Source organism: Trichoderma gamsii (assembly GCF_001481775.2).
Source record: "Trichoderma gamsii strain T6085 chromosome Unknown Scaffold_10.2, whole genome shotgun sequence".
NCBI lineage: Eukaryota > Fungi > Ascomycota > Sordariomycetes > Hypocreales > Hypocreaceae > Trichoderma > Trichoderma gamsii.
The window spans coordinates 338732-362672 of record NW_020171347.1 but is presented as its reverse complement, the minus strand read 5'-3'; the positions used below and the strand labels follow the sequence as shown (position 1 = coordinate 362672).

The 23941-nt window shown below is 51.5% G+C and overlaps 9 protein-coding genes across 9 annotated transcripts; 6 read left to right on the top strand and 3 right to left on the bottom strand.

Annotated features, from left to right (window-relative positions):
- Positions 1-2766: 2766 nt before the first annotated feature.
- On the top strand, positions 2767-3725 carry TGAM01_v203727 (RNA recognition domain-containing protein; the record flags this gene model as incomplete). Its single annotated transcript, XM_018805984.2, has 5 exons — positions 2767-2786; positions 2871-2943; positions 3132-3238; positions 3333-3559; positions 3637-3725. The coding sequence occupies 5 exons, from the start codon at positions 2767-2769 to the stop codon at positions 3723-3725; spliced, it is 516 nt and encodes a 171-aa protein (XP_018660702.2).
- Positions 3726-4370: 645 nt separating this feature from the next.
- TGAM01_v203726 (cation transporter ChaC) lies at positions 4371-5433 on the bottom strand (the record flags this gene model as incomplete). The annotated part of the gene is made up of 5 exons (XM_024549268.1): positions 4371-4932; positions 4980-5023; positions 5117-5166; positions 5243-5274; positions 5387-5433. 5 exons carry the CDS (start codon positions 5431-5433, stop codon positions 4371-4373), a joined length of 735 nt encoding a protein of 244 aa, XP_024405973.1.
- Positions 5434-6886: 1453 nt separating this feature from the next.
- TGAM01_v203725 (hypothetical protein) lies at positions 6887-8057 on the top strand (the record flags this gene model as incomplete). The annotated part of the gene is made up of 4 exons (XM_018805986.1): positions 6887-6927; positions 6990-7008; positions 7086-7503; positions 7594-8057. The coding sequence occupies 4 exons, from the start codon at positions 6887-6889 to the stop codon at positions 8055-8057; spliced, it is 942 nt and encodes a 313-aa protein (XP_018660704.1).
- An 857-nt stretch (positions 8058-8914) lies between these two features.
- TGAM01_v203724 (hypothetical protein) lies at positions 8915-10435 on the top strand (the record flags this gene model as incomplete). The annotated part of the gene is made up of 1 exon (XM_018805987.1): positions 8915-10435. The coding sequence occupies one exon, from the start codon at positions 8915-8917 to the stop codon at positions 10433-10435; it is 1521 nt and encodes a 506-aa protein (XP_018660705.1).
- Positions 10436-14062: 3627 nt separating this feature from the next.
- TGAM01_v203723 (hypothetical protein) lies at positions 14063-15819 on the top strand (the record flags this gene model as incomplete). Its single annotated transcript, XM_024549267.1, has 4 exons — positions 14063-14176; positions 14355-14511; positions 14566-14720; positions 14878-15819. The coding sequence occupies 4 exons, from the start codon at positions 14063-14065 to the stop codon at positions 15817-15819; spliced, it is 1368 nt and encodes a 455-aa protein (XP_024405972.1).
- Positions 15820-16636: 817 nt separating this feature from the next.
- On the bottom strand, positions 16637-18007 carry TGAM01_v203722 (hypothetical protein; the record flags this gene model as incomplete). The annotated part of the gene is made up of 3 exons (XM_024549266.1): positions 16637-16941; positions 17019-17365; positions 17469-18007. 3 exons carry the CDS (start codon positions 18005-18007, stop codon positions 16637-16639), a joined length of 1191 nt encoding a protein of 396 aa, XP_024405971.1.
- A 294-nt stretch (positions 18008-18301) lies between these two features.
- TGAM01_v203721 (hypothetical protein) lies at positions 18302-18690 on the top strand (the record flags this gene model as incomplete). The annotated part of the gene is made up of 2 exons (XM_018805990.1): positions 18302-18364; positions 18418-18690. 2 exons carry the CDS (start codon positions 18302-18304, stop codon positions 18688-18690), a joined length of 336 nt encoding a protein of 111 aa, XP_018660708.1.
- Positions 18691-18800: 110 nt separating this feature from the next.
- TGAM01_v203720 (adenosinetriphosphatase) lies at positions 18801-21728 on the bottom strand (the record flags this gene model as incomplete). Its single annotated transcript, XM_018805991.1, has 1 exon — positions 18801-21728. The coding sequence occupies one exon, from the start codon at positions 21726-21728 to the stop codon at positions 18801-18803; it is 2928 nt and encodes a 975-aa protein (XP_018660709.1).
- Positions 21729-21988: 260 nt separating this feature from the next.
- TGAM01_v203719 (hypothetical protein) lies at positions 21989-23674 on the top strand (the record flags this gene model as incomplete). Its single annotated transcript, XM_018805992.1, has 2 exons — positions 21989-22239; positions 22300-23674. 2 exons carry the CDS (start codon positions 21989-21991, stop codon positions 23672-23674), a joined length of 1626 nt encoding a protein of 541 aa, XP_018660710.1.
- Positions 23675-23941: the final 267 nt, after the last annotated feature.

Sequence of the window (23941 nt, the reverse complement as noted above, 5' to 3'; positions counted from 1 at the left end):
ACCCAGGTCTGGCGGACAAATCGTTTGTCCAATGCAAGGGAATGCCTGCAAGGCGGCTTACCAATGGCATCAAGCCGTATACGAAGTACGACAAGCAATTGGGCAATAATGCGTGGCGCCTATCAAGAACCCAATGCCGGTCAGGCACCGGGAGTGGACTGGGAAGGCTGTGCTTTGCTCTAGCCAGCTGAAGAGCAAATCAAAGGGACTCTAGCACTCACAAGCCAGAGATCTGGGCAGGCTGCTCGCCCACTTCTGGCCATCCCATTGGGTGCGGCCGGCAGGATTAGATCAGGGGTTCACAACGACAGACTAATTGACGTGGATCCCTCTCGCACCTAGCGGCTAGCTTACGGTCAGGCTGGCTTTGGGGGCTGTTCCTGAACCTTTTCCTGACCAGGGGCCCAGCACGGCTCAAAAACAAGTTATCGGCATCGCAGTGGAACTAGCAGGGTGCTTCACCTCTGGTGAGCTGGACTGCTGTTGGTTGTACCCGCATGTGAGAGGATAGGAAATCTATGACAGTGCCATTGAAATGCAGCTGTCCTGGTGGTTTGCGGGAAGCCAACAAGTACCGACTTATCCAAGAGCCAAGAAGCAAAAATGGGTTGCTCTGTATGATGCCCCTTTGATAAACACCCACCCAACAGACCTTGGGCCTGTAACAGAGACACAGTACTGGGTCATTGTAGTCATCTTGTCTTCGGTACAGGAGCGAGAACTCAGAATACCGCATAGACGGGGGAGATGAAAAGAGTAAGCTGCGGATGCAAGGTCAATCAGTCTTCATCTACTGTAGCTTTGTTTTGCTGCAGGGACGACACCCTTCCCTCAATCTGATATGCTCGCAGAAGTACAACATCTTCACCACAGTAGCTCGACCCCGGCACCGCTTGTTCCTAATCCAAGCCCCGGTCACGCCATATCTTCTTCATACTGTAGCGTGTTATGGATACTCGGTCGGTACAGCAAATGGGATTTGCGCGGAGAATTATCAAAGTACGGAGGGCTCGGTCACTTGAGATCGCATTCCCAATTGCCCGTATGTGATAGAACCAGCACAGGTCCTCCAACGTGCCCGAGACAAACGACGAGGGATGCCACACCAACGGCTGTTCAGCAGCAGGTAGCCGGCCTGGGCCTGCATTGACCTCCCTGGTGGAAATGTAGCATGCACTTTCCTCTCCTTGCGAGGTGCATTGCAGGTATTCATACATAGCAGCGGCAGTAATCATTGGCAAGGCCCTGGAGCCATCACCAACCGATGAGCAGACGCATGAATCCAAGATGATGCAAAGCACTTTCGACCCCAATTGCCCTTGACAGGCAGAACTTGTCGTTCGTCCGGGGCTCCTTCTGGCTCTCATTGAACCGGCTACGTCATTATTAGCCTGACTCTGTTTCCCGCTACGAGGCGGTCACCTGCAGTTATGCGGCGTACGTGGTGGCACTCAAAGTAGCTGCCAAGTAGCAGCAGTTGCAGGAGAAGGGGCGTCTGATAACGCCAGCTGCCAGCATTTGGCGAGCGAGTTGTAGGTACAATGTACTTGGAGCTCGTACCGCAAGGCCCAGCACAGACTCGGGCAGCTGGCAGCAAAGAGCCACGGCTCTCTTTCTCAGTTCCCTTTTTCTCTTCTCCCTTTCACAAACCTCATCACCGCTCCCTTTGCCGTTGCGACCGCGGCTTCACTCTCAAGGCTTCTGCGCGCTCCATCGTCCGCCCGCCTGCTCGAGGCCCGCCGTGATACCCGATAAGCATCCGCACCAGCAAGGCTCCTTCAGAACACACTATCCGACGCGCCGCGGCCATCTTGCCAGTATAGTCCAGCTTCCAGACTGGACCTGGGGCATTTTAATTAGCGCATAGCTTAGGACAGCGGCGTCGATCGCTGAAAGGGCGAGATCAGCAAGCCACAACCACGTTGTGTGGCCCTCTTGTTAGGCCTGGACAAGCCGTTTGAGCACGACGAATCAGCAACAGTGTGCTAGGTAAGGTCGCGCAGTAGTCTGCATTTTTTCTGTCCCTCGCTGCAGCTTCGCATGGTACGCCATTGGCGTGTCTGGCCTCCTTGGTCTATCTCAGTCACCGTCACCGTCACTTCTCCCGCTCGCTCTCTTGCTGTCTCTCCCATACCTTTATCCGTCTTGCCCTCTCTCTCTGCACTCGTAGCTTGAGCTTGGCACTGCCATCATATCCGGAGGACTGGCTTTTGGCGATTCTCCCATCACTTTTGACATCCTAGCACGCATCAACTGCTCCTGGAAACTGGCTATAGCCTTTCCGCCTCTCCAAGCAAGCCTTCTCTTCTTCTCGTACGTTGCTGCCAGCCCATGTCGACCAGACCCCCTTGACGTTGAAGCATGCCACCCTATGCCTGCCTTTAGCCAGGCTAGTGGGGTGTCCTGGAGAGCCACAAACCGCATATTGCTCACACAGTGATACCCCATAGTATCCAAGGCCAGATGACACTATGGGAGGTTTGCTTGGATATTTGACAGCGCCGCCACCAAGTGGTGGCTTTTGCGCGCCATATGCAGCTTAGAGGACTTGACACTGCCCTGCCCAAGCCGTTGATTCTCCCCAGGCAATCTGCTATCACCTGTTGAGACTAGTTCTTGCAATCTTTCCCCCCTCCCCTACCGAGCCAACTATACATCCCGATTCTGCACCCCGCCTGACAATATTCGGTCAGGGTATCGCAACTCCAGACAAGGAACTGTCGCATCCACCAGCATCAGAAAAAACAAGACCTCGTGCATCTCAAAATGTCGAAGCTTTTCATTGGGTGAGTTCTCCCATCCGCGATGTTGTTCCAGTCGCCCGCACGTCGTGGAGACGTTTTGGACATGCTCCTGACTGACAGTTAAAGCGGCCTGGCATGGCACACCGAAGAGGCCACTCTTCGCCAAAAGTTTGAGGAGTTTGGCGCTGTTGAGGAAGCGGTAAGCTTGTCCTTTGCTCATCGAATAACGCCCCGGGGCACAACCCAGCTCGTTTGATTGATTGATTTGGTTCGCCTGGCTTGGTTTTGATTCATGAATGCCAATGGCGTGGATTATTTCAACCGACGACAACCCCCTATCTGTGGCAACTCGTGCGTGGTGCGTCTTTCTAATCTGGTTTTGTCAAGGTTGTTGTGAAGGACCGAGATACCGGCCGCAGCCGTGGCTTTGGCTTCGTGCGATACGTGCAAGAAGCTGATGCCCAAGCTGCTATTGACGCTATGAACAATGTCGAGTATGAATTTTGGCTTCTTCTCTCTGCTTCGTCTCACAAATCCTTTGTGGATTGGATTTGCTTTCTGGTAGAAGAGTTCTGATCTTTTTGTTAGGTTTGACGGGCGAACCATTCGTGTTGATAAGGCATCCGATAATGGCCCTCGAGGCGGAGGAGGATTTGGCAATCGTGGCAACGGCCAATCTTACGGAGGCCGAGGTGGCTACGGAGCACCGGCATACGGAGGAGCACCTGGCTATGGCGCTCCAAACATGTATCAACAGGCTCCGTATGGTCGTGGGTACCAACAGCAGCAGCCTCAATATGGCATGCCTCCGCAAGGTATTTCAAAGCCAGATTGTTGCTATTGTCGGCGCGTGCTCGCTCATGCTTGGAAAAGTGCTAACCCCTGCTTCTAGGATACGGTGTCCCAGCCCAGTATCCCAACTACCAGAATGGTCCTCAGCAGCCGCCGCAGCCTCCTCAGCAAGGAGGCGGAGCCTACTAAGCAAATCCAATAAAGCCGCCGCCGCATTCTCATCCAGAGTCCTCCCGTTTCCCCACAGAGAGAGGTCTAGAGCCCTTCCAGAGCTGTAACATCGAAGCATAAAGACCAAGGCGTGTTCTTTTGGTTTCGCGAGCGGCATATTCCAGAAGTCCGAAGATGGAACATCTATGAGCGTTCAAGATATACCCCGGATTTGTGTTTCTTTCGATACTTGGATGAGCTGTTCGGCTTTTCATTAAGATTGCTCGACGAGAAGTTATTTGGAGAGGGAGGATTTCTTTTTTCATCTTTTTTTCACTGCCGATATTTTACTTGTCCCATCTTGTGCTTTTGGAATCCGAAAAGAAAGGGGAGTGGTTCTTGCACCATCGTTTGTGGGAGGGACTGGCCGGGATCACGGACTAAGACAAGGGAGAGATTTCTGGTAGAGATATCTGGGGGGTTATTGGAAGCATATATGTGGGCCACCTTTCTATAGAGAGGTCAATTATAAGATTGGCGACGTTAATGACGGGCTATGATTGATATCTAAGTCGGCCAGTGTGACGGATGGGGCGGCATTTCTATCATTAGGGGTGAGAGGAAAAAAAGCATATGCGTTCAGTGCGACTCGAAGTTTTCGTCCTTGTGTTTTGTGTGCCTTGCTTATGCAACAACTTTTTCGATCTCCTCCGCTTCTTGTGTGCTGGCCTCTTGTTTGAAATTGGAAACGGGGTCCAGATCTTGGGGAGCCTTTATGGATCCATTGGCAGCGAGTTCAAGGGCCCTCACACGGCGTGCAAGATCACTAACGTGGACATCTTCACTCTCCGGACAGAGCTCAGCCAGAGCTGTGTCGAGCCCGAAGAGATAGTCCTTGTTCAGCCCGCTAGGACCACGGCTGCGCAAGATGTGCTCGGCAAGCTTTTGGGGATCTTGAGGGCCGACAAATTGCTCGTTATCAGGCGTGCCAATGTAGACGAGCGTCCGGATAGGAGAAGAGCCGTCGGCAGGATGGAAAGGCGTATAGTGGATGGAGTAGCCGTTGATCTCTCGAATGTCAAGATACTCCTTCACTTCTGCGACGTGGTCGGCGTCGATTCGGTAGGCCACACCCCATACCTTATCGGGAGCAGAGTCGTGGTGATCGGTGAGTTGTTCCCAATGAGACCGTTCAATGAGAGTAACTACTCGCCCGGGAGCTTCTGGAGTTCCTCGATGGTCTTCGCTAAGGCAGCAGCAGTTGGGTTAGCATTGGAACATTTCCTTTAGGACTCGACCACTCTTTTCAGGAAGTCCACAGGTGCGCCATACCTGGCCTGTCTCTGAGTTAGCTATCCGCAGTATTGGAAAAATGAGAGATGAGCGAGCGATAGCGCGAGACTGTCACTAGACGGTTCAAAGATACATACCTGCCAGAAACGCCTAACATAGCCAGTTATCCAACCCGGCACTCTTCTATCTACCCGGTGTCAGTATTTTTAGGAGACTTTTTAGAGTAACGTCTCATATATATGGGTAGAAAGATATATATATACCGAACCAGGGAGGGGGCTTCCATATGAGGCTCCTACAGGTTGGGCACCCATCAGCTATCAGATACATGAAACAGGCAGAGGAGCAGGGCATCAGCTGAGGAGTAAGCCAAGCAGCGCAGTGCCACGTCTCAGAAAGATTCTTACCCATATCCACAAATCCAGAATTCCGACGAATTGTCGGATGCAGTCATTGTAACGGGTCACGCGAGATATTCTATCTTACCCGTTGCTCCGGGCCGACTAAATAGATGCAACTATCGAAGGAATTTGAGCGATAAAGTTACAAAATAAGGACAACAAATAACAGTCTACTACAAGTCTGGTCAATGGGAAGTTTGGCGGCAAGACTTGAAGAGAGGGAATAGCCTCATAGAGAAGCGTTCTCGTTGGAAAACACAATGAGTCCAAGTTCAGTGAAGTAAGAAAATGAGATGCTATATCGACAGTGGACATGATTACAAAGCAAGCCTATCGAGTCATGACAAAATGACATATTAAGAGCTCAGCAAGACACCATTTGCAGCAACCTCGCTCGGTTTTATTTGAGCGAATGGAGATCTACGAATGGATTCAGCCGCCAGCTCAGGTAGGTGGGCAAGGCTACATATGTTCACAATGCAAGTTGAACCTCGTGACCTGGACGACGCGAAGAGCGAACAGAGAGAGAACTACCTACTGTGGAGTCTGTTTGTCATTGGATTATGCGCAGAGCCTCAGTAACTCCCCGTGGGCGGCTGTGCAAGTTTCCAATGGATGGATCAACAGTGTTCCATGCTGTTTTGATCTTGTTCACCCATACATGGATTTCAGCTTCCAGCGCCTTTCTTGACCGCTTGGCGGAGAACCAGCAACTCAGATCAGACCAGAGAAGTTTAGGCTTTGGCTGACAGCTTGGGCGTCTTTGAGCCAGGATGGGCATAACTGTCGATCGACATGAGAATACGGACAGCCAAGATTCTATTTTAGTCTCGTCTCCTGTGCTCACGGAATGACGAGCCCTGAATGGACGGCTGGAAGGATTGAATTGAGGCGCGGCACTCCAGGGCACCCCGCCCCAGAAGCTGGCGCAAGGCACAGGGATCGTCTTGCTTGCAGACAACCTAAAGTGAGGACCGTGTCTGTGTGACGGATTTGCAGCTGAGCTGAGGTCCGGTTAACGCGTATTACTCCCGACTACGGCACGGAGTATCGCATCGCCGGCAGTGCTCGACCAGGTTTACGTTTCCGACTACGCATCTTCTGACTACGCATCTGGGGCTGCTGGATGCATCATCCTCACGCCAAGGCACAATACGGCGATACGCTTTTTCCTCGCCCTTTTCCAGCTGCAATCTTAAAGACCACGTCGGCGCGTCGCTTGGAATTGACACAGCTCGGCTCCTGTTTCCCAACGCTTGCAGGCTTGTAGCCCCTATTCTGCGTCTTAATCTTGGCTTATATAGACCGTCATTTCAAGCCTTTCTGCCCCGCGCAGGGCATCTGCAGCTACACCTTTGCCTGCCTCTCTTCTCCCCCACCTTGGGCTGTTACTCGATTCAAGAAGCTTCTACGAACAACGAGCGCGCATCGTCCGCCGCATAGAAATCCCTCGCTGCGCTCCGTATACTTCATTCACCGTTTCTCTTCATTTTTCGCATAACAAAAATGGCCTATCAGCGCCCTTACGACGAAGACGCTCTGCCCAGGTATGCCCCGTCGCGCCCCATGATGCGAAACACCAGCCCACTAACTCAGCCGCCAACAACAGATTTGCCGAGCCTGAGCCCGTGAGTTTTGCTTGAACCGACCGTCTCGAGATGAAATGGCGACAGTAGTTAACCAGCTATTGTGTGCGTCCTTACAGAAACCAGGTTCGGTGCCACCACAGCATGGCGGACCGCCTCCACAGGCGAGATACGATCGACCGCCGCAACAGCAGCAATACCACCAGCCGCAGTACCAGCAGCAGCATCCTCCGCACCAGCAGCCTTCTCCCAGACACGACCAGCATTACGACCACCCCCCGCGGCAGAATACAGGCGGACATGGCCCAGGACAGCCGAGATACGACCAGCCACCGCAGCAGCGACACGACAATAGATCACCGATTCATCACCCAGGGGCGTATGGCCTAGGATCACCGCCTCCTGTTGCCGCTGCCCAGCGCCCAGCAGCTCAACATCACCCTGCTGCGGCCTCCAGGCCACCGCCATCTCCCGCCAACGATGGGAGCGGAGCTGACCCGACGCTGCTGCCCCTGTTCAGGGCTGTTGACAAAGATGGTGAGGAGGCACACAATCCTACAAGATGTCGATGTGGCTTTGTAGCAAGGAGCTGAACGATTGACTAACACTGTATCTCTCCAAATAAAGGAACTGGACACTTATCCGAAAAGGAACTCTCAGCAGCCCTGGTCAACGGCGACTGGACCGCATTCGACATCCAAACCGTCCGCATGATGATCCGCATGTTCGACTCAGACCGCAGCGGCACCATCGGCTTCAACGAGTTCTGCGGCCTCTGGTCCTTCCTCGCCTCGTGGCGCACTCTCTTCGACCGCTTCGACGTTGATCGCAGCGGCAGCATCTCCCTGCCAGAGTTCACCGACGCCCTCATCGCCTTCCGCTACCGCCTCAGCCCGCAGTTTGTCGAACTGCTGTTCCGCACGTACGACAAGCGCAACGAGGGTGTCATGAGCTTTGACCTGTTTGTTCAGGCGTGTATCTCGCTGAAGCGCATGACGGATGTGTTTAAGAGGTATGATGATGATCGGGATGGATATATTACGTTGAGCTTTGAGGATTTCCTGAGTGAGATTTTGAAGCAGATGAAATAAAGGAGAATGAACCCCGTTGATCTTATAGGGGGGTCAATTCTGTGGAAAGCATGGGAAATTAGAAAAAGAGAGAGACTTTCAAAGAGGGCAAGAAAGGACTGGATTTGCTTTTTATTACATCTTATACCTCATATATTGGCGGATAGGTCTGCGGAAGTAGACAATGTCCAATGTCGACGTGGCTTGACAGATGGATGCGCGATACCCTGGGAGATGTGAGGGCATCTCATTTGTGTGGGCGAGACGATTTCGGTTTAAGCTATTATAATCATCATTGACTTGACTATTACTGAGCAATAAAGTGACTCTACACCTTGAACCGTGATATTGATGTTATTTCACTAGATTCAAAACACGTATTACTGACATTCTCCTCATTACTATCCCCTAGTTGATCTCTCAGGGCCGTCAGCTGATGGGCAGCGCAGTACATGACGACATCTGGATGGCGACACTCGCGGAGAAACGGGAGCAAAGCCCCAATCTGATTGGATATCGGATTATTGGGAAAAGGCCATGTTGGTTGGTTTATACACCGAGAGAGCCTCGTTTCCAAAAGCGGGGTTGTCTCCTGTGGCTCATGAAGTTGATGACTGCTCTGTGCTATATATCGAAAAGCTTTATTCTATCTAGAACGTAGCATCAGCATTTCCGCCTGTACCCGGGACACATTTATAGAAAGGCCAAAAACAAAGAAGAAAAGAAAGATGTCAACATATCCTAAAGCCAATGTCTTGTGGTGGGACAATACCTCAATGTACATCTGCTGCCCCTATTGCAGCGACATCCATCGTCATGGCTTTGTTGGATATCAGGAACAAAATCGCGTATCGCACTGCGGGCCGCGGGAATCATACATGAGTTGCTCCCCCCTCAGCGCTCATGACCAGGTTGAACAATACTGGGAACCGCACTGTGTATTACAGGAATACAAGATTTGCTTCCCCCTCAATGGTCAATACGAGATTGACAAGAGCAGGGGACTCTTTGTCCTTGCAGGAGCCGATCCGTCTGAATATTTCGCGCGCTTCGATCCCGTTGAGAAGGTGGATGTGAGTGGTAAACGCAAATGGTACGAAGCAGAAGAAGAAGCTGAACCGGATGAATATCACGACGACTGGATTCTGCAGCTTTCGCACGCTCTTGATCCGGAACGGCCTGTTAACAGGCTTCAAGCTGCGGAATCAAACATGATCAAGGGTAGAATTAAGAAATTGCGGGCCTACCTTGAGACTTCGACTGAAAAAGACATATTTCTTCATGGCGTGAAGGCTTCACAGTGGCGCTCACATGATATAGATGAATGGGATGCCTACCAAGACCTCATCTGTAGCGGCAAAGCTAAGGACGTGGAGCCGCCTGAGGAGAAGATTATCAATATCTCGACATTTGGTGAAACGGCTCTGCACCTGGCTGCCTGCAAGATGTACCCAGATATTGTCAAGCTGCTACTTGACTATGGTGCTGATCCGAACGCAAGATCGGTAGATGGACGAACTCCATTGATGGAAGCAGCCCTTTGGGGGCGCCTGGATAACGTTAAAACCCTTGTCGATCACGGAGCAGACAAGTCTATACAATGCGTGCGAAGGGGGGCGAAGCTTCGAGCCATTGATTTTGCAAAGTACACCAAGGACAATCGTAAAGAGCGATATGAGCGATCCGGTGAGAAGCACCAGGTCTATAAGGAAGCCACCTACGAAAGAGACGAAGAACGAGAGGCCATTGTCCGAGAGCTGAGCGACGAAGCCGCAGATGATAGCCATTGTGCCCAGGCTTCCGGACTACGTCTTCAGGGCTTTACTTGCACGTCTGTGATGGACGGAGGGGCCATCATCTCTATGCTCGCCAACTTTGATGTTCCTAGCAGATACAAGACGATAGGAATCCTCTTCCGAGGTGACTTTAATGGCACGTCGGCGTTTCCACCTGTGGCTGCCATGAGTGGATTTTCACATGAGCAGAGCTCGGATCTCAATGTCCAAATAGCAGGCAGAAAATGGACGGATGAGGTGTTTTACTTGTGCCAGATCACTGGACATGGACTGCCTCGGCATGAGTATGATCGGGGTAAACCTGGGCGGTTTTACGCTTGCCATGCAGAGAAGCAGTTGATTGCATATCTAGTGAGTAGACATGTGTTTCTTCCGTGTGGTGCTGACGGTGAGGACTTTGGAATGTCGAGGCTGAGTCTGGATGACGAAGATCTTCAGATCAAGGTTAGGGAGCTTGCGGATATTGAACCCCCACAGAGACTGAGAAACGCAGTCATCTTGGTGTCTCGTAGGATGTGCAGTGACTGCTGTGCTTTTGTTGATGTTGTTAATAAAGCGTTGGGGCTAAACATAGAGGTGCGAGGCGCGAACTTGTGCACTTGAAGGTGAGTATGAAGGTCTGTATGAATCATTAGGAAAAAGTATATGCTTTCTTGTATAGGTTTTGGCTGCTGTTCTTCATGTGTCTTTGGAGTCCATTTGATTTCTATCTACTATCATTTGTTGTCTGAAGCCGGTCAAAGATGTGTGCTGCTAAAGTGTTTTCGCTGCTCGAGCAGTTCTATACGAGTTACTAATGTAGCCAAGGTTATGCTCTTCTTCTCTGAACCTAGTAGCAAGAAGAGGTGTCACTAGCGCTTCGTATATAGCAAGTATAGAACTAAGATAGAATCATTCATTTAAGGTGCTTATACGGATATACTGAATCGCTTCATTACGCCTCTGCTTCGGCTCGGGCTCGAGGATCTGGTAAAAACGGGGAGCAGGCTTTCATCTTGACTCGTGTCAACCGATTTTCGAGGGTTGTTGGACTTCTAGAAACCTGGTCAAGATTCCAAGCTCGACATGTCACGACTGCAAAGCTTGACGCCTCTTTTTGCGAGCCACTCTGGTTCCCTTGTCACGACGAGACCAGTCGTTTCGGTATCTTTCCGAGTATAGAGCGAAAAACTCGCACCCCCGGCAGCTGATTCAGATACATCACGGCAGTGTAGGCAGCCATCTAGAAGCATTGATGTTATAGATTGAGTCAAAATAGATGACGATAGAGCATAAGAAAAAAGTCTGCTATTGTGCCAGCCATTGTGCTGCTATTGTTGAAACAGCCAGACAACGGCTTTTCTGGTCCTGGGGCTAACGAGGGCGTCAAAGCTTTCCATCCCAAAAAGCTATGCCCACGCCCAGATAAACAGGTGGGCGCATCAAGCTCCATAATTCTTTTCCACAATCTCAACTAGTCTACGAAGAGCAACAATGGGGGGGAAACGGAAACAGAACCTGTCGAACGCTTCTACTTTTTTTTTTCTTCCTTTTTTTTCCTTTGGCACGATAAAGAAAGACCCCTGTCGCCGAGATCCATTCTGCACGTCAGTTTTCGGCCGGAGGACCCCCCCAGCGGCAACAGGGAAGACGCAGAAAAAATGATGTCAGTCGTCCGAGTTACTAGCTAGTCAGTGGCGCTTAAAAGCTTTTCATTGCTCTTCTTCATGCGAAAACGGCAGCCGGAAAAAAAAAAGAGGTTTGTCGTCTCTGTGTCGTATTATTAAACCGCCACCGCCTTTGGGCGAAACTAACACGCACTTACTCGCAGCTCGTTTGCTGGCAGCTTAGTAGCAGCTGTTAGCCTCGTTTTACGGCTACAGCTTGCTATTCAGACGCTGCCGGCCAGCCCGACGAGGTAGTCACCTCGATAATTAGACTGCAGCAACACACTCGTTGGTACTGTACTGCAGCAGTTGCGCAGCAGCCAGCTTCTTCAGGTCTGTAATAGCTACTGTACCTGTACAGAGGCAGAGGCTGGCTGACGCCCCTCTCCGGACCCGCCGGCGTCCAGAAGCGGCATCAGCTTCTCCAGGTCTTGGACGAGCTGCTTCCATGTCGTATGCAGAGCGCAGAGCGCAGAGTACATACAGTACACATACTGTAGCAGCTATACAGTAGAAGCAGCAGAACGACTCAAGCTTGTACTTATCTGGTACTGCAGGCCTGGAGGTACATTCTAGCCGCGAGCGTCCCCTGCTCCCAAAGCCAAGCTTGCTTATCACTCTCTTGCCTAAGTGGGAAAGATTTGCTTGGCCAGGCAGCTTGCAAAGGGTCTATAGGGTCTATAACTTTTTATCCTGGCGAAGAGCAGAGCCGGGGATCGTCATTCATTCGCTCAACAACTCATGCACTCGTCCATTCAGCCAACTTGGAACATTTTCGCAGTAACTTCAGTCATTTTTGATCTTCTTACTTTTCCCTCTCGGGAGCTCCGCTGCCATCTAGCCGCCACCCACGCCGCCTCTATAAAAAGCCCCGTATTGCATTGACTGCATCCCGTTAGGCTGCATCTGTGCTAGCAGGTATCAGACACCACAGCTCCCAGAAAGCTCCCCTTGTTTCGCACCCTCTGCCCCGCCTGCCGGTCAGCTGAAACCCCGTCCAGTGAGCAAAGCTACGGTTTCAATCGTTGCGCTGCATTTCGTTGCATTTTCGTTTTTGTACAGGTAGCGCGAATGGGCTGCCCCGCCCAAAGGGTCCCGAGTCAGTGCGTGCTCTGCCTACTGTAGGAAAGATGCTCCAGCTTCCATTGATCCATGGTTTGCCACGAGGGCGGGTTGATGTTGTGCTTTTCCCCTTCCATGGCGCTTGGGAAAGACGCCGGCGCCGGGACTTGGGACTTGTTGAGCCGTCTTCAGAACTTGATGACGAGTACAAAGTACAGTTGAAGCTCGAGTATCACTGGCAGTCATTGACAGGATACCTAACCAGAACAGAGAGACGATGAAAGCGAAAAGCCTGGTGATAATCAATGATATACTGTCTGCTCAGTGATATCGAGTCCTGCATGGAGCATCGAATTGACCCATGCGCAGCAGCAGCTCCTCCAGTGCCCTGCGAGCTCGCCCATTGGCCGCTTCCCCCATCACAAGGGACCTTCTGGCGCTGCCGCATGTGCATATGCCAGGGAGCTTTAGCAGCGTTAGTCCCCCGTAGGATGCCCCAAGTACCCGCTACCTGCCGCTACATGCCTGGCCCGGTGCCTTGATTGATTCAAGCTCTGCTGCCCACACACATTCCTTCTCGCTTCACACGCCTCTGACTCTCTGCGTCTCTCTCAGAAGCTGCTCCGGCTGGCAAGGCAGGGCGTCCCCCAGTAAAAAAACGACAGCCCCTCCAGCGCTCCCTCCAGTGACACTCTGCAGACCTAATCATTTCATCCGGCCGGAGGGTACCTCGCCGTGCTAGGCGGGGTGGGTGGCACGCCGGGTACCTCTTGTCCAGGACGCCTACAGTACACTGTACGTTCCAGTCCCCTCCCCAGCTGCAAACCTTGGCCGAGCTCGTAGCCTGTCTCATCTTCCCATCTCTTCTACTCATCTCATCCCACCTCCATCTCTGCTTCGCCACTATCTAGACCAGACCAGACCTTATACCGTGTACCAGTAGCACTCAACCCGCAGTCGTATTTAAGCTGCATCGTTGCATCTCATCTTTCTCTCAGACCTGCCATACACCCTCTTCCGTGTCCAGTGCCTCGGCTACCCGCCGCCCACGTTTTGTCGCTTTCGGAAAGCCCACTTTGGCCTGCATATGGGTACATTGTCGACGACTTTGCTTCGAGAACAGCTTCAAGCTCGCAGCTAACCTTTTGGCTGAACTTTTGGCTGCGGCGCAGTAGCTACCTGGCTGAGTTCTAGACAACCGTCGGCGGATACCTGAACTGAGCTTAACGAGCTCGAACCGGGAGGACAAAGAAGTGCTCTTTTTATCTCTCTCTTCTTTTGCTCTCAACTCTCAGCTCTCATCATCATTCTTCTTCCTTCCTACGCTCTTGTCCTTTGCTCTAGTCTCAATAGACGCGGGCATCCGACATAGGCGGCGAATCGAGCCTCAGTACTTCCTGCTCGCAGTCGCCGCCGTCGAATGAGTCGACTCGACTAGCTGATCGCTCTCATCGACCCAATTGAACAAGCTGCCAAGCTTCATTGCCAGGATTTCGTCCGCTGCTTCTACCCGAGGTCCAAAATGCCTCCCAGATCTACCTTGACCTCGTCCTTTTCCATCACAGACTCTCAGAATGAGGTCGTCTGCCCGCTCCGAAACCAGGACGGCTCAAGCTGTCGCAAACGATGCATCGGCGTGAGTACTGCTTGATTGTCTTGCTCCGTGTCCTGTCCTTCTCAGCCTGCTTTTGCTTCAGCCCTCGTATTCCAGTTTTGCCTTGCTTCAGCCACTGCCGGCCTCACCCGATTCCTCTCAATGCTGTCATGACAATCTGTTATAAAACATGCCTCTAATGCCGTGCTTCGCCTTGTAGGAAAAGAGATACCGCTCCATGCAGGAGCATATTCGCCGTGCGCATCCTGAGCATTACATCTCCAAGCTTCCCGCTACTGAGGAAAGCTTCCTGCTCATGATCAACACCCCGGCGCAAGACCGCCGCCAGGATGGAACGCCAACCACAGCTGCTTCCAGTTGGTTTCACTGACCTTGGTTTTCTTGTATGTGTTGCTAATGAGGTGCTCAAGGTTTCCACGATCGCCATTCATTCTATAGGGACGAATCGAGCAATCCCGGGACGCCGCGGCACGATGACCAGCCACTGCCCGGCACCAGCTCCATTCTCGGAACCGCCAGTGCAGCAGCCGCCCTGGCTGATTTAAAGAGGGAATCCGACATGGAGGTAAGTGACCAATGTCGCAGAATGCATGCATCACATGTGCCCCGCGGCCGCCTTCTATCGATAGAAGGATGTCTTATCGGATGTAACTATCGATAATGGCATGCCCCACGATGTTTTGAAAGAGGGCCGCTAACATGGAGCTTCTCATTGACGTCAGGGATACTATTCCGACCTGGATGCTCGGCGCAGGCCTAGAAAGTCCATTGAGCTGCCGCCCATCAACTTCAACAACATCACGAGCGATCCGTTTTCCAACAGGCCTCGCGAGATTCTGCCTTCTCTTCTAAACGTCTCACCACCCGGGCGATCCTCCACTTTACCTCCACTCCAGCGCCCATTGGGACCTAGCCGGCCTCGCAAGCAGTCAATATCCAAGAAGAATCGCGAATCCCAACACAAGAAGAAGCCCTCGCGCGGCACTGCGGCAGATTGGCTACGGCGCATCCAAAACGAAAGCATCGGGCCCGGCGGCCGCGATCGAAAGGCTCTCTCTGCCGAGCCTTCCGCCGACTATGGCAAACGCTGGGAGGATCTGATTGATGCGGCGGACCAGGCCGCATCTGCAGCGGGCGACGTCAACGAGGACCGCACTCCGGTAAGCCGCGCTGACGAGGAGAAATGGGCTCATCTATGTTCCACAGCAGTATCTCTAACTCTGTCAAAGATGCCTCAATCCCCCGTCTCAATCCACCGGGCATCTCTGCCTCCCTTCAGCCACCCCCAGTTCCACTCCGCCGCCAGCAACAATTACCAAGCTTCTCCCTTGCAGCAAGCCCTGACACCGCCCTCGTACAATCAGGATGTGATTGAGCCTTTCCCGTCCGTTGAGAGCGGCGAGAGCGGAGAAAACTTCCACATTGGGTCTCGCGGGTTGCCCGACTCTTCTCCGACCTACAACTCGCAAAACATCCAAATCTACTGTGCTGCCTGTCATGGCATTTCTCTGCTCAAGAATTCGTATGCCTGTACGGAATGCATCTGCGGACTGTGCTCGAGCTGCGTCGAGGTTCTCATGTCTGAGCATGGAGCCCGGAGAAAGTGCCCTCGCTGTGCCACAATTGGCGGCCGCTACAAGCCCTTCCAATTGGACATTAGATGAATGGCTGTCGACGATACACTGAGCGGTATCTTTTTTGTTTTTCCTTCCCTTACAACTTTTGTCTATGTGTGAAAAAAAATGCCATGTTCCGTACTTTTATATATTCGGCGCCAATATAAACCAGCTGCTGGGAGGCGCATTAGGAAGCATGATACAGGTCTTTTATTCTTCTTTCGACTGTGGAGCGAGCTCCTCCGTCGCCCCTTTACCATTTTCTTTGGAAGGTCAAACAATTCCTCTATCGGTCTTTTCCGGAGTTCTCTTTTCAATGGGCTCTTTCTGGTTTTCCACCATTGCTGGTTATAGGTTCCATTCACTTTGTTGTTCATGGGTACACTCAGGGTTCTAAATTGTTTCTCGGTGTTTGAATTGGGTTTTGTTTCGGTCCACTCGATTTTTGCTAGTTGGATTCGACGGGAGGTGTTCTCTTGAGTAACTTGGCTGGGACAGTTGCACGCTTTTTGCTTTTTCTGAATGTGCTTTACACGAACTTTCTCTTGTTGGACATGGGAGGGCTCGGGTTAATGATTTAAACGATGGAATCGGTCATTTTGGATGAGAAATGGGGTTGCTTTTGTTTTACAAGACAGTCAATAAATGATTATGCTTACATGCTATCTGAGATTGATCGCGATTATCTTTTGTTTCCAAATTGATTATTTATTTATATACGCTTAACTTTTGTATCGTCCTGTTTGTTCTTTTATTGTCGTCGATATGAAGTCCCATTGCCCTTTTAACTCGTAATTTACCAATAATGCTAATTAATTTATTTCCACTGTTGTCGCAAAAAAAGCAGATAGAGCCATGTTCCATATCATTTGCCCTTTTTATCCTTCTCCTGCTGCAAAAGTATGTTTCTCACAGCAGCTCTCTGGTTCCGACTACCACCAAGCTTGGGCCCCTTGAGCACATCCGCCGACTGCTGCTGCTGCTTCTGCTGCTGCGTCGGCGCGGGGCGCTTCCTCTTGCGGCGTAGGGCCATTTCGTCGTAGTATTGCTGCCGGAACTGTTCGGCGAGGCGGTCGTCGGCAGAGGGGTCTGCGCCGGGGACGTATGAGGAGGAGGATGCGGCGGCTGCTGTTGATGTGGAATGTGTTTTGGGGACTTCGTAGACGTCGACTGTTGAGCATGAATGATTAGTTATGGGTCTGTTTGGTTCTTTATGCGATAAGGAAAAGGGGGGAATGTGTGCTTACGTCGGTTCTCGGAGAGGAATTGCTCGACCATGGCGTCGCGCGCAATGTCTTCGCTGTTGCGGCGGTTGCGCCCTCGGCGCTGAGGAGCGGGTTTGGCAGTGTCTGTGTCGACGCGACGTCGCTTGCTGTCGTTGTTCATCTGGTGATTGCCGAGGTTCGTGGTGTCGACTTCGACGAGCTTGCCGTGGCGGGTGGGTTGGTCGCGGTACTTGTCCGCTGGGTTCCCATTGTCGTTTTGGAATTGCGCGGAAGCATGAGGGGGGAGCTGTGAGTTTGATGATGATGCGCCGCCTTGGGGGACGTTGGCGGCGTTGCGACTAGCTAAACGGGACTCTATGTATGCATTCCTGAATGATTAGTCCGGCGCTCCGAAAGGGAATAGCAGGATGAATTAAATTGGCATTGATTTCTCGGAAGGGAGAGAAAATAGAGATAGCCTGGGAGACGTACATGTGTGAGTCGTCCAAAATGGTAAGGAGGCCCGTCTGGTGCATAAAGCGGTTCGTGATGCCGCCCACGATGCGATCGTGCGCCGCTACAGCTTCTTTATCCTGATCTCTCAGCACCAGAGCGTTTTCCGAGTCGTCTTCTTCGCCGGGCGCTGATCGGCCTTCTGATCGGAATCCCACGCCTCCTCGACGAGATGCTGCGCGGCGAGCGTTGCGAAGGCGCAGAGCTGCCGCGACGGCTGATTCTTCCGTTGTGTGGTTGTTGTCGTCATCATCTTCTTCTCTCTCGGAATCTCCTTGTGTAGGGTTCTGTGCCTCTGCGCCTGTATCGTCTGCATCTCGCCCAGTATCGACGTTCAAGTTCGACGACGGCACTACTGGCGTGGGCGAAATCGCCGTCGCTACACCGTCGTTTCCATGTTCTGCTTCTTCTGCTGCTGGCGCTTTTTGTCGGTAGGCCTTTCTCTTTTTGCCGGCGCGGAAGCGGATTGGTTCTATGGTCGGGCTGGTCTGGGTTTGTTCTGTCTGTATATCGTCCATGATCCTTTGGTGTTTGTTTAGTTGTAGATGAGAGAATGCTTTGGCAGAGCAATGGGGCTAAGGCGGATGTGTGACTTCATACTTTGTGTTTTTGAGATCCGGAGATTAGCCGAGGCTGGTGACGACTTGGAACGTCAAGTTGAAGATGAAGTCAGTACTGCCATTTATCATATAAACCAGGGTCATTCTTTAAGATGGTAAAAAGAGTAAGGCTATTCTTATATATCACATAGAAAGCCAATTGCTTATGCAGATTACAGATATACTTCGAAGTGCAAGGATTCGTCCAAGGTAATGTTCAACCAGACTCCTCCACTTCGCTCCGCTAACATCGCCGTCTTCAGGCGTGGGCTTCCGGTATACGAGATTCAACCTCCAGCACATCATCTCTCGATATTAACCAATTACAGCTACTTTACAAGAAAGAAAGCCCATCAGTATGGCGTAACCGGGTGGTGCCGCAACACCGCAGACGATACGGTAGGACGCTGTCCCTTGTCAAAGACTCATCCATAGCTCATGCTCCTACGCAGGTCGAGGGTGAAGCTCAGGGAGATGACGACGTCATGCAAAAGTTCTTCAAGGACATTGGCCAAGGCCCGAGCCATTCCAAGGTCGAAAAGGTTGTCACAGAAGACCGTGATGTGGTGGAAGGAGATGATACCTTTGAGGTCCGGCGATAAAATAGAGTACTCTGTAGCTAACCCATGCCTTGAAACCCGCGCCATGCCTGACAATTATACATACATATATATACAGAAGAACAACCAAATGAAGCAACTATTTCCAATGTCTAGAATCCTCTCCCTCGCCTCTTTATTACGGGCTTCCTTACTGCGCCTTGAGTGATAATCTTCTTCTCGTCTGTATTGTCTGCTTTTTTCTTATGCGACCGTTCTGTCGCTGCCTGTTTGCGCTCTTCATCAAGACGTTTGTCCTCTGCCATCTTCGCTTCAATTTCCATCTTGCGGTTGAATTCCGTCTCAGTGATTCGCTTGTCTCGTATGGAGTAGCCCTTCTCTTTGATGGAGTAAAAGACGCCGCCGAGGTCTGCCAACCAATGAGGGTCAACAGCTGTAACGGTCGAGACGTATACCTTGGATGTGAGGATGAGCTCGTGGTATACAATGTAATCTGGCGGATGACCAGCATACAAGGCACTTGTAGGGTGCAGCTGGACTCCGAGATTCGTCCGCAAGTTGGTGTACTCGCCAGATCCCTTATATTTGGCGGCTTGGTGGTAGTATCCGGAGCAGATACACTTGCGAATGATGTCCCAGTCCATGCCACAGCTAATCAAGTTCATCTTTTGCATCTTCACAATGTCTAGGAGCTGTTCCCGGATTTCTTTGGCTCGCCGCAGAGATTTAGAGTGAAGAAAATGCTTGATGCACCATCCATCTGAGAATCCATTGGCTTTCCATGCTGAGTAAACCTGGAGATAGGTAAGATGATCAGACTCATGGACCCAGAATTTCTCTCGTTGTGTGTCGGCCTCGTCTTGCCGCTCTTTGGGCCTGTAAAAGACGTTTGGGACCGACAGCATGGACACGATTGTTATCATTTCCTCGCTGCAGCCATACTCTTCCGCTGTAATCAGTAGCTTAGCCAAGGAAGGGTCCATGGGAAAGGCGCTCATCTTGCGTCCCAGCTCTGTCAGCTCCCCCAAGTTGTCCAGAGCTCCTAGAGCCCATAGGTCGAACATGGATGTGGAAATGGTATCCTGTGGAGGTGGATCCATAAAGTCAAAGTCCAACAAATCTTTGACTCCAAGCGACTTCAGCATTAGCACGGTATTGGCCAAGTTGGTCCGCTGAATTTCAGGAATAGTCTGAATGTACAACTCCTCCTTGAATGCCTTTTCCGTATAGAGTCGGAATGCTTTTCCCGGCCCCGTTCGACCAGCACGACCTGAACGCTGCCCTGCGTTGGCCTGGGAAATCGGTGTGATTTGAAGCGTGTCCATACCCATCTTGGGATTGTACACCTTCATCTTCGAGTAACCCGCGTCAACCACATACTTGATACCATCTACAGTCAAACTCGTCTCGGCAATATTGGTGGCAACGATGCATTTGCGAACTCCAGGGGCTGCCCTGTCGAAAATCTTGGCCTGTAGGTCTGCTGGCATTTGACTGTAAATCGGTAGTATGCTCAGCTTTGGAGGGTCATTAAGAGCATCTAAGCGCTTCTGTACCAGCTCGCAAGTGATTTCAATGTCTTCCTGACCTGTCATGAAAACGAGAATATCACCGGCGTCCATTGATACGTGAATGGCCAACACCTGCTGAACGGCCTGATCCACATAGTCCTCGACTGGAGACCGATGAAACATGACATCGACAGGAAAAGTTCGTCCTGGGATCGTAAACTCAGGAGCACCACCAAAGAAGTCGGAAAATTTCTTTGCGTTCATTGTTGCAGACGTGACAATGAGCTTTAGATCACGCCGCCTTTGCAATATCTTCTTGAACAGCCCCATCAAGATGTCCGTATTCAGCGCTCGCTCGTGCGCTTCGTCCATGATGATGCAAGAATACCTGTCCAAGTCGGGTTCGTTGAGCGACTCACGAAGCAAAATACCGTCTGTCAAGTACTTGATGGTGGTGTCATTGCTGGTACAGTCCTCGAATCGAATTGCGTATCCAACGGTGCTTCCCAATTTGACTTCCATCTCTTCAGCCACACGCTTCGCAACACTCATGGCGGCGACACGACGTGGTTGCGTGCATCCAATCATACCAGTCTTCCCGTAGCCATCTTCATACAAGAACTGGGTAAGCTGCGTTGTTTTTCCCGATCCCGTCTCGCCGATCACGATAATGACCTGATTTTCTCGTATCACTCGGAGAAGCTCTTCGCGGACAGCGAACGCGGGCAGAAATTCTCGTTGTTCGCGCAACGTCTTGCTCTTGCTGAAATCGCTGGCTCCTTCGGCGTTCTTGATGTGTTCGCTGAATTTGTTCCCCTTGCGTTCAGTCTTTTCCATATCCTCCTCGGCAGCTATTGGCAGCGCGCTATCTCCATCTTCTTCTTTTGCTCCCATGATATTTCCGAGCGCTGTCCCGGTAATGCTTGTTGCTTCATGCGCCTGTTTCTGCCGCTCTCTTTGCTGGCGAGATTCTTTGACTACCTTGCTCCCCTTTCGGCTGAAAACAGCCATGTCGCTTTGGTAGTCCCTAACGGCTGGAACAGGCTCAAGCTGTTTGGTAAAAATCGTCTTTCCGTCCAAGAATGGCGGTCGTAAATCGTGAACAAGCAGGTGAATTCGTGTCGTTTCCTCGTCGTCAAAGTCGGCGGCTAGATCTCTTCGCTGTGCCACGCCAGAAACAAGCATCCGGTTCGTCTCCCAGGCATCATTTTCTCTCCTCCTCTGTTCCTGTCGGGCGTCATATCGGCTGGTCATCTTCTCGGCCTTGGCCGACTCCTGTTGTTGACTCTCCCATGCCGAAGTGTCGTAAGACGCGAAAGGATTGTAAGTCTCATCGCCGAATGTATGAGCTCCGAATTCATCTCCGCCATACCAATCGCGATCCAGCGCTAAGGAATCTGCATCCGTCGGCTGCGGCTGGTTGGATTCTCGAGGAGGCGTCGGCGCATATCGAGACTGGCCGCGCGGTGTGGAGCTTCGAGATCCATCTTGGTACCTCCCTTTGGATCTGGCAAATTCGAGTTTCCTCCTTTTGGGATTGAACCCGTCGTATTCTGCTTCCGATACCATGGTTTGACTCTGCCGATTCCTACAAGTGAGAGAGAAGATGCGGCTTCGAGGCGGTGATGCGCCAAGTAGCTACGCGACTTGCGAACTGATGGCAGATCAATAAGGCGAGGTTTCCCCGAGTGTACTGGGAGCTGCTAAAGAAGCTTATCGATAAACCCCACCATGGAAATTTTTGGCCAAAAAGTTTGGAAAAGGTTGGCGCAGAGAATAAAGTTGAAGTTACACTGAAAAGACTTCAAGATACCCCAGACATTTGCACAATGTCTTCCATGATAACTGCTGCCCAGTGGGTACCGCGAGGCTTCGCGGCCCAATTCCCCCAGGTTTACAAGCTTGACGAGTCCGAATTCGACAGAATAGCTGCATTGGCCAAGCTGCAGCTTGACGATGCCGAGGAAGATTTGAAGGAAGCGCAAGAGGAAGGCGAAGATGCAGAGGAGGGAGATGAGAACAATGACGAGGACATGGGTGGAGAGGAAGATAAAGAGAACAAGGCCAAATCTACAGTCAAGTATGTATCATTGGGCATTCGTGAAATAGTACGTTCTTTGCGGCTAACAAGTTAATTCAGGATCGACGATGATGATCTGAAAGAGTACGACCTAGAACACTACGACGACGACGAAGACGACGACAATGCGCCCGCTGCCAACGGAAGCATGGGCATGTTTGGAAATGTCAAGTCACTGGCATACTATGAGTCGAACAAGGAAGATCCTTACATCACACTACAAGACGACGACGAGGACGAGGAGAGGCAAGATCTCCAGGTCTTGGCAACTGACAACCTGATCCTGTCTGCCAAGGTTGAAGACGAATTGGCGCATCTGGAGGTCTACGTCTACGAAGATGAGAGCGACAACCTCTACGTCCACCACGACATTATGCTGCCAGCAATCCCTCTCTGCGTAGAGTGGCTAGACATTCCCGTCAGCAACTCAGGAAACGCAGCCAAGGATGCAAAGGGCAACTTTGTCGCCGTCGGCACCATGGACCCGGACATTGAGATTTGGGACCTTGACACTGTCGATTGCATGTACCCCAATGCCATCCTCGGCCAGGGCGCAAACCCCGAGTCTGGAGAGAAGAAGAAGAAAAAGAAGAAGAAGGCCAAGGCGAATGACGAGTACCACGTGGATGCCGTCCTGTCTCTCGCCGCCAACCGCCAGCACCGAAATCTGCTGGCTTCCGCCTCCGCAGACAAGACCATCAAACTCTGGGATCTCAACACAACCAAGTGTGCCAAGTCATATTCGTACCACACCGACAAAGTGTGCTCTCTTGCCTGGCACACTGCCGAGCCTACCGTGCTGCTCAGTGGAAGTTACGATCGAACCGTGGTGGCCGCCGATATGCGAGCCCCTGACGCAAAGGTCCCTCGATGGGGCGTCGAGAGCGATGTCGAGAACATCCGATGGGACCCGCACGACCAGAACTACTTTTACGTCTCAACAGAGAACGGTGTCATTCACTATCACGATATCCGCAATGCCCCGTCAACTCCGGAAGCAACCAAGGCGGTCTGGACCCTGCAGGCACACGACGAATCTGTATCGTCGTTTGACATCAACAGCGTCATTCCCGGATTCATGGCCACCGGATCGACTGACAAGACGGTTAAGCTGTGGAACATTCAGGCTTCTGGTCCTTCACTCGTCGTCTCTCGTAACCTTGATGTGGGCAAAGTGTTTGCTACCTCGTTTGCTCCCGATCCCGAGGTCGCTTTCCGGCTAGCAGTGGCGGGCAGCTCCGGCAGCATGCATGTTTGGGACACCAGCACCAACCCCGGCGTCCGAAGTGCTTTTGGACAGCGCGTCCCTGCTTTGAAGGAGGGCGTTAGTGAGGATCGACTAGTGGGCGTCAATGAAGATGAGAGCAGTTCGAGCGAGGATGAGGGAGAAGGAGAGAATAATGAGGAGGGAGGCGACTCCATGGATGAGGATTAAAACAAGACGCTTAATGCAGCCCCCGGGAGGTTTGTGAGATTCTATATATCTGGAACATGGCGTTGTTTTTAGCAGTGTAACCATTGATGACGTCTCGGAACAATCAATGCAGTTTGCTATATGATGCGAATAGAGGGATTTTATAGGCATTTGAAATTTGAATAGACTTGTCAGAGCTAGGAAAAAAAACTCTAGTATATGCACAATATGTGGTAGCCCATCTGCGTATAGTAACAGTCTATTAACTCACGCCATCTGATACAGCTG